Source organism: Notolepis coatsorum (assembly GCF_963971535.1).
Source record: "Notolepis coatsorum genome assembly, chromosome: 15".
In the NCBI taxonomy this organism is placed as follows: domain Eukaryota; kingdom Metazoa; phylum Chordata; class Actinopteri; order Aulopiformes; family Paralepididae; genus Notolepis; species Notolepis coatsorum.
In genome coordinates, this window is record NC_140179.1 from 28,678,570 (window position 1) to 28,698,079 (window position 19,510).

Genomic DNA, 19,510 nt, shown 5'->3' on the forward strand with positions numbered 1-19,510 from the left:
TACATTGGATGCCATTTTGTAAAGTTAGCTTTCTGAGTCACAGTTTTCTGGCAGAAAGCCAAACAAGCGCATTCATTTTTAACTGATGAGGCTCTAGCCGTGGCAGTATATCGAATAATAATCAACATTCAACACCCCTCCGGCCAATCAGAATCGAGTATTCACCCAGGCCGTGGTATAACATGGATTTTTTTATAATGGTGTTAGATGGGTTTAAAGGAACAGTGGTAAATAGATTAGAGAAGATGGGAAACATTATTCATGAATATGGTGCTGAAAGATTTGGAATTATTGATGGAAAGAGGGTGGAGAGATTGCAGCTAGTTAGGTCCAGACGGCAGAGACATCTGCGTTGTCAATACCTCGAGTTCACATCAACGGGGCATGGGTCTGTTGAAGTTGGCAATGCTGTTTGGTGCTGTAGAGATGCCTTGGCCTACAAATAGTATTTTGCATACTTATGAAAACATTTAGACTTACAATACAAAATATTATGAATAATGACACAAGTATTATTATTCCCTTTAATATCGTGAGTCATATCGCAATTGCAATATCATTCAGAATAATCGCAATTCGATATTTTACCAAATCGTTCAGCCCTAAACTTAAACACACTGAACTAGGCCCAGGCATTAAACTGAAATACCTGTTCATTATGGCACATTATCCTAATTTGTAATGATGATGTCAATAACGGTGTTCCTCAGGGCTCCATCCTGGATCCTTTCCTCTTCAGTATTTACTAGGGCTGTTAGCACGTTAATAGCGTGTTAATGCAAATGCATATCAACACCACTAATTATTTTGATGCATAACTATTGATGCGTAAATATTGTAATTATTTAATATTTTCTAATTACTGACATGCATTTCTTGTATGTATGTATGTATGTGTCTGTCCACCAATATGCCCAGACAATGAAAATAACTTCTCACATGGTACTTTGTGAGAGTGGGAAAGAGCGAACTTCAATATTACTGTACAAAAGTATATTAGTCTGTAAAAGGTTGGCAAGAGATTAACATTGGACTCCATTCACTCGATTTCCGATTACTTTTTTTTTTTTTTTTTTCACAGTTTTTCTTTATTTTCCCTTTTCAACATGAAACAAGACAATACAATACAATAACAATACTAATAAACAAGACATCACAGGACAATAACAGTAATAATAATAATAATAACGACAATGACAAGACCATCAGTTAAATCAGAATAATGAAAAATAAAATAGTCATGTATAAATTAAATATATAAATTAATAAGAATATATATATATATATATATACATATACATACACACATACATATATATACATATATACATGCATATACCCACATGTATGTACCATAAGGCGAGATTACTTGAGCACCCGTCATCTCCAGTATCGATTTCCGATTACTAATCAAATAGTTCCCAATGACTATCGAATAGTAATTTTGTGAGTTTTGCCCATCCCTAACCAGAAGATTAGTACATTTTAATTTACAAAGCCATCATTGGTAGACTGACCACTCTACAAATATCCACCAATGCCTATACTTAAGATCCTGCTTTCTTCTTAAAGTCCCCAGAGTCAGAGCTGTCTGTAGTGGAAACATCCTGGTCCTGGAATTATCTTCAGTGAAAGCGCCAGCTTGACCACATTGTACCTTTAAATCAGTTCAAACTAATGAGTGTGCAAGATGTGCACTCCTGTTTCTGATCCAGATTGTGACTTGTGATTGATATAATCTTTTTTTTATTGTAAGCTATATTTAATTTTGTTTAATTTCAAACCTTTATTTAAACTTGAAACGGCAACTGAGGTTTCCCTCATTTACAGTCACGTGTACACAGTGCCGTCTGGGAGAAATGCGAGGCCCTGTGCGAGATTTAAACGCGAGCCCCCCCCTAAATGTTAAAAAGAAATATATATATATATATAATACATTATTTTTATTTTTTTCAATAATTTCTTCTTAAATATTTTTTTGCATACAGTCAACGTATTCTTAAATAATAGCGCTGCCCGAGGCTGGGCATATGATACAGTCAACGTATTCTTAAACAATAGCGCTGCCCGAGGCTGGGCATATGATACAGTCAATGTATTCTTAAATAATAGCGCTGCCTGAGGCTTAGTGGCAATGCACCTGTACAGTCGTACACCTGGCAGTAACGGGGAAAATGCAATAAAACACCCCTGGAACCTGATAAACAAGCTTAAAGCCAGGTAAATTTTTCAAGCACGACATGCAGATTTGCAGTTTTGCCTTATTTGAATCGAACTCTGAGCTTAGTACACACGTCACAAACTGCACGAGCACAGTGTGAGCAGACCCTTGCATGATGCAACACACCGAGTGAGAGAGAGAGAGAGACCGAGAGAGTGCGAGAGAGAGAGAGAGAGAGAGAGCAAGAGAGAGAGCGAGAGAGAGGGAGAGAGAGAGAGAGAGAGAGAGATCCACGGCGGGAACAGAATAGATTGCATTAAAAACTCACCCTAACGCAGAATCAGGTCCAAGAGGAAGGAGACGACTGTGGAGATGACAAAGTTCACCAGTCCCATGATATTGTCCCCCCCGTTGGGATGAACTTGGGAGTCTGTTCCTAGTTTATCTGCCACATGTTAGCACTCGATAACGCTAGTTAACTGTCCCTGCCTTTAGCTAAGCTACTAGCCGACATGGCTAGCCCGACTGAACCACATGTTAGTAGGGGTGGGAATCACCAGTTTCATCACGATACGATACGATATCGATTATTTGGACAACGATACGATATGTAAGGGATAATGTTTAGCTACGAGGTCATTGTCGCAAAATAATTGACCGACACAGAGTTTAGAACACCGAGGCGCAGCCGAGGTGTTTTAAACGTCAGTGAAGGTCAATTATTTTGCGACAATGACCGAGTATAGGCTATACATTATCCCGCTTATTACATGGCTAACTTACTAACAATATACCTAATTCATCGACAAGACGAGATCAAATGCAGACGCAGTTGTTCTGTGGCTCTGTCAGCCCAAATAAAGTGATTATTATTATCGGCAGCCGGCAGGTCTGTGGTCTGATTGCATGACTGAGTGCAGCTGTGCATATGCTGAGCAGGACTCATACAGTGTGTGTAGTGGGCTTGATTGGTCAAGCTGCGCACAGCGGTCATTATTGTTCGGCAGAGGTCCGTTATCGAGTAATAACGGACCTCTGACGAGCGCTATTGACCAATCACAAGCAAGCATTTCGGCGAATGTGAAAACGCCATGTAATAATATCCGATATCACACAGTCTGCCACGATACGATACGATTCGATTCAGGTGCCTGCGATCGATATGAGACGATATTATATGCCCATTTAACACAATCAGTAACATTTAAATCAACAACAAAAAAGGCAATGGAAATATCATTTGACATTTTTATTTTTGAGCTCTTCCAGACATTTAAATTAAAAACAATCTATTATTTTTAATACAAATAGACCTCCTGTTCACTGTTTTTTTTCGATATTAATATCCTATTCACTGTCACAGAGCTGTATTTTGGCTGGAAAAGGCATATTGGGAGTCCGAAGGTGCAGTACCGGCCAGATCCTGTTAGTGGGGCTATCCCGAGAATGCACCCTCCTTCCCAGTCCCCACTTCTCTCTGCCTATGGCTCTGGGTTAGCTTGTTAGCTTACGCTAACGTAACGTTATCTTTGATCTTTAACGCGACGTGGGCATAATGGAGTGGCGAGGATTGCAAAGCAGGTTAGATGCATTGGACCCGTTGCGGAATAAAACAGCAGGGACATGTTTTGGGTCACAGAATAGGCACACTAGTTTTGCTCTAGTGACGCTCTAGATGCTACTGCTGTGTGCTGTTGATCCGAGCCGAGCGGATCCATACGACACATGGGATTTTCTAAATAAGAGTATCGCAATATGAATCGATCTTTTTACGTTGCATCGATCCTATTTGATTATTGATAATAGATCGATATATCGATCTGGATCGATGTATCGTCCCACCCCTACACGTTAGCACTCGATAACGTTACGTAGCTAAAGCTAACTAGCTAGCTAGGTTAGCTGTCCCTGCCTTTAGCTAAGCTACTAGCCGACATGGCTAGCCTGACTGAACGTTCTAACACGCAATAACTTTCATCTTCAGTCCATCTGCCGAACGTCCTCTTCATCTTGGCATAACCTAATCACTATACTTGGTATTGATAAGCTTACGGCATGCAGCGTTATTTCTTCTGCTCCGATGCTGCACATTTGGTTTTCAAAAGTAGGATGCTCTTGGCCAAGACAGCCACTCGCTCCCGTGGATAGTGCCGAATAGACCCCGTACCTGTACCCCCTCCCCTCGTGGATAATACCGGTCTTCTTCACATCTCTCTACCGACTACCAGACCGACGCCAACCAGCTCCCCTTAGTGTTAGTCCTCCCACGGTGCTTTGCAAAAAAGTAAATGGGTCAGTGAATGAAACCAATAGTATATCTGCAGAGCCGCAGAGCCCGGAACACTATTCTACAAACGTGTCTAATGTGAAATATATAAGCATGTAAGCTAAACTAGATTTTAGGTCTGTGATGGAAAGTGATTAACATTTTATTTATTTTTATTTTTATTAAAAAATATATATATATATCTTCTCGCAAGGCCCTGTGCGACCGCACTGCTCGCACGCCCCTAGCGGCGGCCCTGCCTGTACATACAGTGACTGTACATACAGAAATTTGCAAAAGAAAGGCATATAGAATCACACAGCATATGAAATCATCAATCAATAAGACGAGACGAGGCAAAGAGCAAATGATAACAAATCAATTAAAATAACATACAACTTGATTGAAAAGATATGCATTAAAAAATATTTTTTTTAATTGTCAGTGAATCTCATCAATTTGCCAGTAAGGCAGTTTTATGTTCATATTTGACGAAGCTCTTGTTTGTTTACAGCGGTGACTTGCTGCCCTCTAGTGGTCAGAAAATAGTTTTTGCAGCTTTAATGAGGACCATTGTTTAAACAAATATCCTACAGACCTCTCACACATTGTCGTCATTTTGACGAGCCCCCTTTTTTTGGCACCTATGGCGTTTTGCATCAGTAATTTTGTCCGTTCAAGTTCAAGTTTTTTATTTGTCAAATACACAACAATACTGGGGCATTGCAGGTAATGAATTTCTGTGTTTCGAGCTCAGACTCAACAGTGCACAATTAAGAAACAACAATGAAGACAGTAGTAAGATAAGCGGGAAGCGGAGCGGAGCTAAGTTAACAATATACTCGTTATCATCATACATAAAGATTTTCCGGGAGTAAATACTTGATATCTTAGTCATAACCATAGTTGCAAGACGTTATAATGAAAGGTCTCGTTATCTTGCATTGTTTCTACATAAGCAAGCACACCCATCTTAAGCCGTTAAACCCCTTCGAATCACCGAAGCCAATATGCACACACAATCAGTCGAACTGGAACGGTTTACCAAACATACACTCCCGGCATTCATAACTCGGACAATCCATATGAACGTCCCGCATTCTAAGAAAAAGATCTCCGGACCCTCATACGTTCATCTTCTATACGCTTAACCATAACATTTACTTACTTACCCAAACAACGTGTTCCAGAGTCCACATTCATGCACGAATCCATTTCAAAACATTAGAAAAATGCTCCGATACCCGAATCCACAATCATCCGATGTCTGGAAGTGGACCCATGGTCCATTCGATCTTAATAAACGGAAGGCCACCGGTCCATAACCGCATTCTATAGAAGAATAAGTCTTTATTTGTTGTGCAGATTAACACACACATGCGAGATGGGCGACCCACAGACAGGAACACGCGCGTGGCATCATCTTGCTCAGCTCAGCTCAGCTGAGCTCTGACTGAGAGAGGGAAAGACAGACTGCCCTGCCCTCTGCTGGCACGTGCTGTGCACTACAATCAACTCCCTGTTAGTGTAATAGAAAGAAATGCATCTGTGATTTGGCGCACAGTCTGTGACGTCACGGTATTGAAAATCATACCGATGGGATTTCGAAAACAAACACACTGTAGCACCCACTCCCCACACTTTATATTTATGGATGAAGGATTGCACTACAACTCGTACACCTTACTGTAAATTGTACCTAAAATTGTACCTCATCCCATTTCTGCTTTGCACTAGATAGTACTGTACATTAGTACACTGCATAGTATTGTGTATTGTATATTATATGGTAACTCAGAACATTGTACATATGTCTATACCGAACACTGTGACCTCATTTTCTTCTTCTAAATTCATGCTATATTATGTTATTATGTTATTTGATACTATCTTGTCTAGCACAGTCTCTGGAGCGTAACAGTAAGAAGCATTTTGTATGAAAGTATTCTGTACTTCTGTATGACAACTATTAAAGAACTTGAACTTGAACTTGAACTTGAAATACCCTGGTATACCGTAATACCGTCATACCGCCAAAGCCTAATCGGGAGTATTCCAAAAATAATATTCCAATTGTTTGATCGCCATCTGGTACATCCAATGTCCATTTGATCCACGGCATAATCCACCACAACATATGGATCAGGGATATTTGACGCGCTTCAATGGAACCGGGAGAACGGCTGCCCTCGCCCGACAAAGAAACATGAAACCGGAGACGTTTGGCCATTACACAGGCCAAGATACAAGGTTACAAAGGGTGCTCGATACCGCCATCTAGCGGGATGCGGCCGGTATTGCACTTTGGCGACCTCAGACTCATTCCCTATGGTAACACAGAGGTCCGTGGATGAATAATGAATACAAATATTGAATAAAGGAATAAACGACCAAAACCCGAGAAATCTCGGGTATGGCGCCCAACGCATGGTGAGTTAACCCGGGATATCTCGGGTCTGGCGCTGAATGTATTAACAGTCGCCCCCAAAAGTGGTCATTTATTTTTCGTTTTTGAGGACTGCATACTTTTCTTGCAAACCAAAATACTATACTTTATACTTATAGCACATGCATCATGGGCCTGGTCTCTTTTGAAAGATGACATTCTGTGGTTTCTGATAAAATTCACTTTTAGTGCTAATGAAATAGAGTAATATAGGTCTGAACTTGAGTTGTAGAAAAACATGTTACTCACGTTTTTCTGTAGTAGTTAGTAGTCCAGAAGTAGTATTTCCCCAATTGGTATGGCTGAAAAGACATCCTGGGTCCATAGTCTTGTGTAGTACATGTCCAAATTTCATAAAAATCCGTTCAGAAATGAGTGATTAGGAGCGATTTTGGTAAACTGTGTAGTGTTCCTGGTTTCCTTTTCCTCATAGGTGTTTTTTCTCTTCCTGTTTTTGCTCATGACTTTTCACCTAGATCTCATTGGCTACAACCCTGTCCAATAATTTTCAAGATCGCCAAATGATTGACGGAGCTAGAGCCCCGGGAGTCGGGGTGGTAATCTCTGACTCTGCCGTGTACTTTGGCGCACGCCTCACATATCGGCATGTAACTTGAGAACTGCTGAATGGACCTTTTAACCTGAAACGGCTATCAACAGGCAACAAATAGGGCTTTAATTCGATATATATATTGTATTAATAAATATGCACACCCGAGCCGCTAGAGGTCGCCAAATTGCCTGTGGGCAAATCTTCCTCAAGAGGGCCCACATGTGGGCCGTTGCATGCTAAGAGGTAGGAGTATTATATGTTTTGTTAACTAGCCTAATTCTAAATACATTGCTGACACTAAAAGACCAGTTTCTGCAATTCCACGGTGATGCCTGATCTGTAGGGTTGGGTGCCAAACTCCAAATTACATCTGTACTACAGAGTACCAATTCACAAATTTTGGTACCTTTACATATTTTATAGTTTAGTATAAGAGTGTGATATGCTAGACAAGAGGGAGCCTTTTCCACAAATATATATAGATCAGACCAGACGAGGTCAGAGAAGTTTGATAATATTTACGGCCAGATAATGTTGATGATGACCGATGACCGTTTGAACCCCCCCCCCCCCCCCCCCCCCCTTTGGCAGAGAGATGAATCGATATTAGAAACAAGAGGCATGGGAGGAGGAACAGAGCCTGCGTGTGCCGCAGCAGGGAGCCGCCTATTAATAGTCCACTCATTTTTCTATAGCCGCGGAAATACGACACACGCGGGAGGCCTGCGGAGGCGCGCGCCTGCTGCTGTTAGACAACTGGCAGGTCAACCGTTTTATCGACTCCCAATTAAACGCACCGGCATACACACATACACGGCATCCTCTCCAGGACATTTATAACGAAGAGAATAATATAAGAGAATAATCAACGACTCTAGTAGGGCTGTCCCCAACTAAGGATTTGGATGGTCGACTATGATTGGCCAGAATTTGCCGTTAGTCGACCAATATATAAATTTTTAAAAAATGTTATTACATTTTAATTAATTTTTTTATCATTCCATTTGGGCTGTGGGGGGTGCTTAACACTTTGATCGCCATGGGTTAAATTCATAATTTACCATCCCTCGCCAGCTCTATTTGTCTATGGAGAAGTTCCCCTTCTTTGCAGGGCTATAACTTTTTAAATTCTATTGCTACATTGCCATTATTATGGCCCATTCAATGTCCTATATGTATTGTTCAGGGTGTAGCAACGTTAAACTTTTTCATTCACATATTCATACTAAAATATGGTCTAAAGTATACGTATGTTTTTATCGTTTTCTGCAGCTTTCTTCAGAACGTGATTTATAGCCCTAAATGCATTATATTGATGATCAGATACAGTTTGGTAGGAATCTGTGCGAGATGAAAAATGTCAACTGGACGTACTTCTAGAATGATCTACGTAAGGCGGCTAGGTGTGGTGTAGTGGGCAAGGCACTCGCCACCAGTGTGGAGACGCTAGGATTCGCGTGTTCGAATCCAGCTCTCCACATTGTTTTCAGTTTAGCTGGTCGTCCGCAGTAATACACATTGGCCGTATTACGGGGAGGGAAAACTGAAGGGTGGGGATCGAACGTTGTGAACAAGCGACTCCTACAAGTCGGTTGGTGCGCCTGCGCAGTAGAATCAGGAAGTGTCGGGGGCAGCGTGAGCCTCCCACGCGTTACTCCTCGACACTGAGAGATCGAGCTGCGCAGGTGAAAAGATGCGACTGCTGTTACCTCAAGTACCGGAGGGGACTTGTGCTATGTATGACTTAGTCCACATTGCAGCCGGCTTGTGGGAGGCAAGAAACAGCGTTCGTGACAGGGGAGGGTTGAATTGGATGATACGAAATTGGGATGGGAGAAAATATAGAAAAATGGGAGAAAAAGTGGATAAAAAAAAAAAAAATGATCTACGTATGATCTGATGATGACCGGATGGGCGGGGGATCGTTTATAATTCCGTGGGCAGCGTTAGATGATTCATCCAGAGTGGGTCATATGTTCATCATAGCAGTTTATATGGAATACGTTAGAAAATAACGCTGAATCTTACCGTATGTTCCTCGCCCCGTTGGACGATCAGCGTGGAGTAGACCGTTTTCGATTATGGGATGTTGATCCTGATGAACCATTTCCAGGTTGTATAATACTATATACGTCCAAATAACGTTGTTTATTGAGTTAGGGCGAGCGATTGATCATCCAGTGTGTTGAGATGGAGTCCGGCTGCAGATCGCGAGTGCCCGGAGCACATATGGATGAGCACTTCCTGTTTGGCGCGCCCCTCCCTCTTGGCCGATCTGCCGATCGGCCACCAGATGGCGCTCTCGAACTGTTAGACAGTTGAGTGGAGCTCACCAGTACATCTCAGGGCTCCGGAAAGGAAATATGATTTCGATGACAGATTTTTGAAATATTGACATCAAAGACGAGTTACGGCGTCTTCGGCAGAATGAGCATGGCTAGGAATGACGTCTTAACTCGTCATCGGCGATCATAGTGTTAATGTCTGAAGGAGTCGACTGAAGGCTTCTTGTCCTCTGCAAAAGCATGCAATTGGTCCACTGATGGATACATCTTGATATTTGTCTAGTCTAGTGTGTTCATTAGATGGGTGAAATCCTCTTTCAGTGCCTCTGTGCCTGTTTTCGTAGGCAGTTAGCCTCTGGTATGCGTGCCATTAGCGTTAGCCACGCTTCTAGGCCTCTTTTCTTTTGGAAAGAATGATAAAAAAAATATTATATATATATTTTTTTTTATTTGACTAAGAGGTTGGCTAGTCGACTACGGCTCCTTTCGACCGATTAGTCGACTAATAGGGGTCAGCCCTAGACTCTAGTCACCCAAACAACTGCCTCTTTGAACTGCTGCGGTCAGGCAAGCGCTACCGGAGCCTCATGGTCAGTACAGAGAGACTCAGAAGGATCTTCTATCCCCAGCAGGGCCCAGGAGTTCAAAACATTGAACCCCTATTTATTGATTGATTGATTGATTGATTGATTGATTGATTGATTGATTGATTGATTGATTGATTGATTGATTGAACAGATTTAATGAATGGGTACAATACAGTACAGCTCAATACACACAATTGTTAAGGGGATGCAGACCAGAGAAAGACTTTCGTCTTGTTTACATCAGGGTCCCCCATTTCAATTCATAATGAGTTGAAATGAATGAATACAAATCTGATCCAATCAGATAGGGATTACAAGTTTTGAACTCCTATCCACAGGCCATCAAGATGCTCAATGACAATGATACTATGTAACAACCCATCAGCTACACTCACTGCACACACATCCACATGTCATGTACACACTCACTTTAAACAAACACTCACCTTACCACTCACTTTACTCACTTTAGACATTTTAACACACTTTATATTGATCTATTATTAAAGAGATTTGCACTACATTCATACCTCATTTGCACCTTACCCTAAGTTTTGTACCTCATCTCATTTCTGCATTGTACCTCACTGTTACTCATTTTACTCTGTATATTATGTATATTGACTGAATATTCCTTTACTTACTTTTTACTTACTTCTTAATTACTCTTTTTTTTTACTGTATGTAGCACACTCAGGGGCTCATACAGAAAAAAGCATTTCATCATAAAGTATTCTGTATTTTATTATGACAAATAATAAATAAACTTGAAACTTGGACTTGAAACACATGACAAACCCTGTTAGATACACGGACTCAAAGGTTACGTGCGGTGAGGAGCCTATTTTCAATCACTAGCACACAGGCACAAACATTTCTGCATGTCACAGAGACCTGGAACCGAACAAACAGAGCGCTGTCGACACAGGGATATTGCGACATCGTACTTGCTTGATTGACAGTCTGGTCGGAAAGGACCGGTTGTGTGTTTAGTTTTACCCCGTGGCACGGGAGAGTCGATGGCGTTAACCGCTGAATTCAGGCCAAGCAGCCGGTGAGTCGCGGTATCATTCGACGCGTCTTCGACGTTTGTAAACAAGGGTGAACTGCAGAGGCATCGATACTGTCCACTGTCCAGTCAGCTGCTAAGTCAGTACTGCTTTGCCGTACGACAACATCACAACACGTTGGGTCATTATTAAGCCACCGCTCTCGCCAATGTCAAATAGGGGGCGACGGTGACTCAGTCGTCCGGTAATCGGAGGGTTCCCGGGTGTCCTTGAGCAAAGACACCCCTAACTGCTCCACGTTGGTGTGAGTGGATGTGTGAGTGAATGGGTGAGTGAATGGGTGAATGTGAGGCATAAGTTGTAAAGCGCTTTGGATAAAAGCAATATATAAATGCCATAAATGTATCCATTTTACCAAATGTGACTTATGAAATTCTGTGATTCCACAGATTGTAGTAAGTGGCTCAGTACTGAGTGTCTGGACTCATGTCTTCTTCTTACCTGATTTACAGAATCTGTAATGCTGCCAAACGGCAAACTAGACGAGGTCAGAGACAACTCAGGAAATTCAAATTATCACGGAAGATACTCCAGTCCTTCTACTCTGGGGCTGTGGAGAGCATCCTGACTGGGAACATCACTGCCTGGTTTGGCAACTGCACTGCCCAGGACAGGAAGGCTCTGCAGAGAGTAGTGCGCTCAGCAGAGCGTACTACGGGTATTGCACTACCACCCCTGCAGGACTTGTACAACAGGAGGTGCAAATCCTGCAGAATAATGAAGGACCCTCACCACCCCAACAATAGCCTGTTCATGCTGCTGTCAGGCAAGCGTCTCCGCATACATGCTGCAAGAACAGTGAGACTCAGACTCAGCTTCTTCCCCCAGGCCATCAGAACATTGAACACTGATCTATACACACACAAGCACACACACACATACCACACTTCCTGCACTCTCTCACACACAAACACACTACAGGTCACTTTAGGAAAAAGCAAGGGTCACTTTAAAAAACATAACTATGTTTTTGTATAGTATAGTTGGATATAGCATAACTGTATATTATATAGTATAATGTATAGTAGTGTATATATGACTCATTACCTTAATTCGTAAGCTTTGCATTGTATTGTATTTTATTTTATCTTAGTACCTTTTATCATGTCTATTTTATTATCCTCTATTTTATTCTATTATTATTTGTATTCCTTTGCACAATCAAGGCGGGCATGGCCACCTTCATTTCACTATATGTCTTGTGATATATAAATCTCTTGAATCTTGAATCTTGAACTCTTATCCGAGCTCAGGGTGGTTCATCAAAGAGAAGCCAGCTTTTCTCTGTCTTTGGTGGAACGAACTTCCCACCACGGTCAGGACAGCTGAAACCTGACAAATTTTCAGCCGTCAACAAAAAACACTTATTTTGTTTTTATTTTGATCCACTTTTTCTCCCCATTTTCTATTTTTCTCCCATCCCAATTTCGGATTTCCGATTCTTCCCTCCCCTGTCTTGAACGTTGCTAGACTATGCCTCCCACTGGTCGGCTGTAGTGAGGATAGAAGCCTTGCATCACGTGTCCCCTCCGGTACACGAGGAGGCAGCCTGTTGCATCTTTTCACCGCAGCAGCTCGAACTCTCGGTGGCAAGGAGTAACGCGTGGGAGGCTCACGCTGCCCCCGATACTTCCTGTTTCCGCCGCACCGGCATCACCCAACCGACCTGTAGGAGTCGCTGTCCACAACGTCCAATCCCCACCCACCAGCTTTCCCACCCTCTAACACTGCCAATTGTGTTAGTATGATGGCCGGCCAAGCCGGTAGCAACGCAGAGAGCTGGGCTCGATACCAGCATATCCTGCGTTAGTGGCGAGCGCCTTGCCCACTGCGCCACTCAGCCACCTCCAACAAAAAACACTTCTTCAATCAATATCTGAAATGAAAAATAAAATAACAAACCTTTGTACTGTCTTTTACTATCATGCACTTTGCTACTAATTAGTCTTCCTTGCCTATATTACTACCTACTATACTAATATGTCTCTACTACTATGCACTCAGGACTGTCTGTAGCACCCAACTTTCACCACTGTTGAACATTATTACTCAGCTGTAAGAGTCGTACCCTTCCAGTGCTGACTTGTCGTACAGAACTTATAAGTCGCTTTGGATAAAAGCATCAGCTAAATCAGGGGTTCCCAAACTTTTCAGGCCGCGACCCCCAAATAACGGTGTCAGAGAGCCGCGACCCCCACTATTATAGGAGGTAAAAAAAAAAATTTTTTTCTTTTTTTATAAATGGAAATGTATGGTTGAAACGTTCAAATGCACACACTAATAAGCATTGGAGGCTTTCAACCAGGGCCGGACTGGGGAAATCATTCAGGCCAGGAAATATAGTGCAAAATATAGCCCCAGTCAGGCCACTTTTTAAGCAGGGGGTCTGGGGGTCCCCCACCAGGACTTTTTTTGTTACAAAGACTTCATTTCCTGTATTCTGGTGCAGGATTTTTTTTATTTGTACCCTTTAAATGCCAGTGTTTGTGATGGCATCACAAATTATTGTTAAAAAACAGGCTAGCATATGTATGATTAGCAACAACACTGATTTTGATGGATTTTCAGTTTTTTTGTAATGTCAGATTGAAAAAAATACAATCTTTTATTCAACTTCAGCCCTGATCATAACACCACATATTAATTTAATAATTCTAACCCTTTAAATGCCAGTGTGTGTGATGGCATATATTTGCAATATATCAAATGCAAAGTAGATTTTTCTGGGGGGGATTATTACAGGCTAGCATGTGTAAATGATTAGCAACAACAGTTTTTTGTAAGGGTCCCACCTCCACCAATCACATGCAGCTCCCTTTGTGTGTGTGTGAGAGCAAGAGAGAGAGATAGTTCTCCAACTTGTGTGAGTTGCAGTGATCTCCTGGTTGTTCCCCACCTAGGTTATCTAACTATTGCGCTGCTGCAACTAGAAACACTGGCCTGGCCTGCTTCTAAGTTCAGTGGCCATCTGGCGACCCCCCCCCCCCCCTGCGGGGGGTCGTGTCCCCCATGTAACGGCCATATGAGTGTTTTGGTTATTGTTATTATTATTATTATTATTGGAATGTTTAATATTGATTGGATTTAGATAAAGTCATTGAACCGTCGTATTTGTCATAATAGGGCCTTCTGGAACCTAGAACCTTCTAGAGTGTTGTGGTGATGTCATAATAGTTCTTTCTAGAACATAGAACCTTCTGGAACGTTTGTGGCGATGTCATAATAGAACTTTCTAGAACATAGAACATTTTGGAACCCTAGCGTGACATCATGATAGAACGTTCTGGAACATTCGTGATGTAGCTGTATGATGTCATAACCGAACATTCTAGAACGTTTGGGTCTCTATATATAGCCACGATTCTCTCTCTGTGGCAGTTACATTTTCCACCGGACTGGATGGACACGAGAAGGATGGACTCAACAAGGACCTGAAGTCAGAAACCAGCAAGTAGATTTACGGCTTGCGCACTACTAAGGAATTTTCCTGTGTGGAGTCGGCGGTGACTTTTGGAGACTGGGAAAATACAGTTTTCTTACCTTGTAGTAGTATTGACAGGAATATTCAGGAAAGTAGATTTAGGCCCACTTCTGTAAAGAGAGACTTCGCAAATAAACCATTTGGCTATCTTTACTTTACCCTGTGGACCTTGCTTTTCTTTATCAATGGACGTACTACTCACGAGTAAGTAATTTGACCAGTGAAGTGGAGCCCCGGCACGCACACCCCACTTTGGGAACCCCTGAGCTAAATGACTAAATATAATTATTATTATGTCTTATTTTTTCATTCTCTCTTCCTCTTTTCCTGGGTTTCTCACCCTCTCCTCCGCAGATGACATTCCCGAGGAGGCGCTCCGGAAGGTTCCGTCGGACCGGGAGCTGTCCCGACTCGCTCGTCGCCTCGGCCCCGAGTGGGAGTGCGTCATCCTCGACCTGGGTCTGTCTGCTGCGGCTCTACACCACTGCCGCGCGGACCACGCACACAGCCTCCACGGACAGGTGTTGGCGGGGCTGGTCCAGTGGAGGCAGACCCAGGGGAAGAGCGCCACGGTGCACAGGCTCCTCCAGAGCCTCGGGGCTGCGGACATACACCCTTCTGTCCTGGGGGAGGTCCTCCGCCCGTCCACCAGAGACTGAGGGACGATCACCAGAGACTGAGGGACGTCCACCAGGGACTGAGGGACGATCACCAGAGACTGAGGGACGTCCACCAGGGACTGAGGGACGATCACCAGAGACTGAGGGACGTCCACCCCACCCACTGCTGTTTCGTTCCAGGGACTGAGGGACGTCCACCCCACCCACTGCTGTTTCGTTCCAGGGACTGAGGGACGTCCACCCCACCCACTGCTGTTTCATCACAGGCACTAGAGGGACGTCCACCCCACCCACTGCTGTTTCATCCCAGGGACTAGAGGGACGTCCACCCCACCCACTGCTGTTTCATCCCAGGGACTAGAGGGACGTCCACCCCACCCACTGCTGTTTCATCCCAGGGACTAGAGGGACGTCCACCCCACACACTGCTGTTTCGTTCCAGGGACTAGAGAGCTGTATCGTTCCAGGGACTAGAGGGACTGTTTCATTCCAGGGACTGTTTCGTTCCAGGGACTAGAGGGACTGTTTCATTCCAGGGACTAGAGAGCTGTTTCGTTCCAGGGACTGTTTCGTTCCAGGGACTAGAGGGATTGTTTCGTTCCAGGGACTAGAGGGACTGTTTCGTTCCAGGGACTAGAGAGCTGTTTCGTTCCAGGGACTAGAGGGACTGTTTCGTTCCAGGGACTAGAGGGACTGTTTCGTTCCAGGGACTAGAGGGACTATATTGTTTCAGGGACTAGAGGGAGTGTATCGTTCCAGGGACTAGAGGGACTGTTTCGTTCCAGGGACTAGAGGGACTATATTGTTACAGGGACTAGAGGGACTGTTTCGTTCCAGGGACTAGAGGGACTATATTGTTACAGGGACTAGAGGGACTGTATTGTTCCAGGGACTAGAGGGACTGTTTCGTTCCAGGGACTAGAGGGACTATATTGTTACAGGGACTAGAGAGACTATCGTTCCAGGGACTAGAGGGCCTGTATTGTCCCAAGGACTAGAGGAGTATATGTGGAAAAAAATGTGGAAGCACGTTTATTTTATATCTCGATTCATGAAGTTTCTTTGTACACCGTCGTCGGTATGTGTATTTCTCATGATCACAAACGTGACATTGTACGTCCATGAACAAGCTTAACGTCCACGTGCCGTCAAGGCACGCAGTTTGTGATAACACGCTGTGAAATGCCCGTTTATTTTCTCAGTCGTTTCCACTAAGCAAATAGATAAAGGATGTAGTACTGTAGTAAACGCAGCCTCGTAGATAATGACGTTGATCGTCGCAAAAGCAAGAGGGTCGTGTTTTTTGGCGCAATGGTACGTGACAATGGCAAAGTAAGGTTCCGAAGTGTGTGCGTCTTCGAGAACCAGAAGATGGACACGACCTTTTCAAAGCGCTGTATCGTCAAAGGTCGCCTTTGTCCGCCACCTGGGCAAAAATCTGCTTTTGCAGATCATTATGCAAGACTGTGACGCTAAATAATCGCAGCAGATTCTGCATGAGCACAAACGTAGCCTCTCTCACGGACTTTCCTTAGACGGCATTGCCTTCTTTGCTTTCTTCTTCTTCTTCTTCTTTGCTTTTCCATATTATGGAAAATAAGCGTTTTCTTTTTTTAATTGAGGGTTCGAGGAATGAGAAATAGGGACACGATACAGATCACATCTCAAATGCATGCAGCTAATACAATAGTCAGGGTTTATAATACAAACCACATTTATACAAATTAAATCTTATTCCTTACTGGTTGGATTGTATGATTGTTGATGCAGTTCAACCCGTTTTGTCAAACAGCCCACGAAACAGCCATCAGCCTCTCTGGTTCATAACGTTATTCCCAGGGTCTTTCTTGTATTGTATTGTATGTCTTTTGATAATCCATGACTGTCCAGTCCTCTTGATAATCGCCAGCCTGTTATTCTGGCTTTGGCCTGCAAAGGTCTGACTCGTTTGAAAAACTCAACAAATATGACTTTTTATTAAAAGATGTTCCTGTCATGTCTTTTTTACATTATAGCAGTTTTTTCCGCATTGCCTACTTCATGCAGTTCGCAGTAGGCTACTTCACGTGTGCTAAATTTCTCTTCCTCATTGACAAGCATTAGGGAGGCAGTGCATGCCCAGTGTACTGAAAGGTCTTGAGCTAGTATAGGTGAAAATCTTTTCTGGGACGGCGATAAAAAATTCTCATTTAGACGGAAATAATTCACTCCGCTCGACATCTGAATCAGAAAAGTCTTTATTGTTTTTTCTGTTTTCTGTTGTATTTTTTGTTGCTTTTTCTTTAAAAAAATGTTTTATTACTTTGTAACAGGATTAGAGGGTATCTAACAAACACAATTATGACTTACTTTGGTTTTTCATTTCATTGCATTTAAAAAGAATAAATGGAAATTGTATTCTACATCATGGTTCCCTCCTTCCCCTAAAATGTCTATGCGAACCCGGGGGGCTGGGAGGGGGGTTAAGAAGCGACCTGGGCTGTCTTGAACAGAGGAAGAGACTGTCACAACTGCAAGCAGGCAGGCTATACAGTATACAACTATATGCCACTGTGGGAATTCGTATGAACTGCTGATGTGAATGTCTCTTTCCTCTGAATTCCTCTGAAAAAAAAATTTAAATAAAAAGTTGGTCACAAAAAAAGTCTTTATTGCCAAGTGAGCTCTTGCACCTACAAGGAATCTGTCTTGGTCTTTTGGTGCATCAACATTAACAGACAATATCAACACTTACAAAGCAAGTGGGAGTAAATTATCTTTTTTAAATGAAAGTAGAATAAAAATTAAATGGAATATATAAACTAAATTATAATATAATATAGGTTTATAGATTTATAATATAAATCAAAGACATATGATGAGTCTAAACACAGCCTGAGATTCCCAATGGAACTGACAGAACCCCCCTCGCCCCCCCCCCCCCCCCCCCCCTCCTACATTAGACCTCTTTGATCCCTGCCCTTCGTATGCACACATATTACTAATCTATCTGGGGTTGACGTCCGGGGTCATCTGGGGAGAAGATTAAGTGTTCACCATGATCAATCTTTCCTCCTCATCCCTTAAAACCAGAGGAATGCTTACGGTCCTTGCGACTCCCTGGCGAAGGCATGCTCGCTCCGCGATGAACTGAGAGCCGACTGTGCCACAAAACACTGGCTTATATGTTCCCCTCTCACGCCTTTTCACCTAAGTTGTTACAGGAAGCTTAGCGGCTGCGAGATTTTCTCACAAATGAAAGTATCTATCAAAAGATTCTTTTTTATAAATGATAGTTTTTTATGTTTCTTAAATTAACTCCTCAGACGAAGAACCATACATTCGTTTTTAAAATATTTTGGACAGCCTGTGTGTTTGCAGTAAAGTCGATCCAAATAAATGGTAAATAAAATGTCTGCATTTATATATCTTTTATCTAAAGCGCTTTGCAATTTGTTCCTCACATTTTACCCATGATTTTCACTGTGCGTTGCAGTGTTTGCAGGGCTATATGTATCTATATTCTATATTATAGCTATGGAGACAATACTATGGCTCATTTGTTTGTTTTGTTTATTTGTTTTGTTGAACATGAACTATCCCTCGTTCAACATGTGAAAAAGAATAAATTGTTTCATGTATACGTTCACGTGTTATACCGTGGTGAATATTGTATAGTTTCAGAGTGATCCTGGCTAATTCCTGGTAACTGTGTTACGGAGCTATATGTGAATTTTGCTAAAAGCGTTCGCGTTGCTTGCCTGGACACGCTACTATTTCCAAATCAAAGGTATATAATAGGTATTATGTTTCAACACACAGGCACACATCAAAAACCCACAGGGCGTACTCCTCACAACCAAGGAAGAACAGTTGGACTGAACACTTCAGAGATCTGCTCAACAGGCAGCCTCCTCAACTGGAAGCAGATATCCCACCAGCCCCAAATCTGTTGGAGATAAACTGCAACCCCCCCACCAAGACAGAAATCAGAAAAGCCATTAAGGCCTTAAGAGGAGGGAAAGCAGAGGGACCAGACGGGATCCCAGCAGAAGCTCTTAA

At 42.7% G+C, this 19,510-nt stretch overlaps 1 protein-coding gene across 1 annotated transcript in view; it reads left to right on the forward strand.

Annotated features, from left to right (window-relative positions):
• The window catches only part of cradd (CARD and death domain containing adaptor protein), an 88,684-nt gene extending 70,348 nt beyond the window's left edge, over positions 1–18,336 (forward strand). The window contains exon 2 of the mRNA XM_084330672.1: positions 15,204–18,336. Coding sequence (XP_084186798.1) covers positions 15,204–15,508 — 305 coding nt within the window. The 3' untranslated portion in view covers positions 15,509–18,336. The remainder of the gene's footprint in view (positions 1–15,203) is intronic.
• The last annotated feature ends 1,174 nt before the right edge of the window (positions 18,337–19,510 follow it).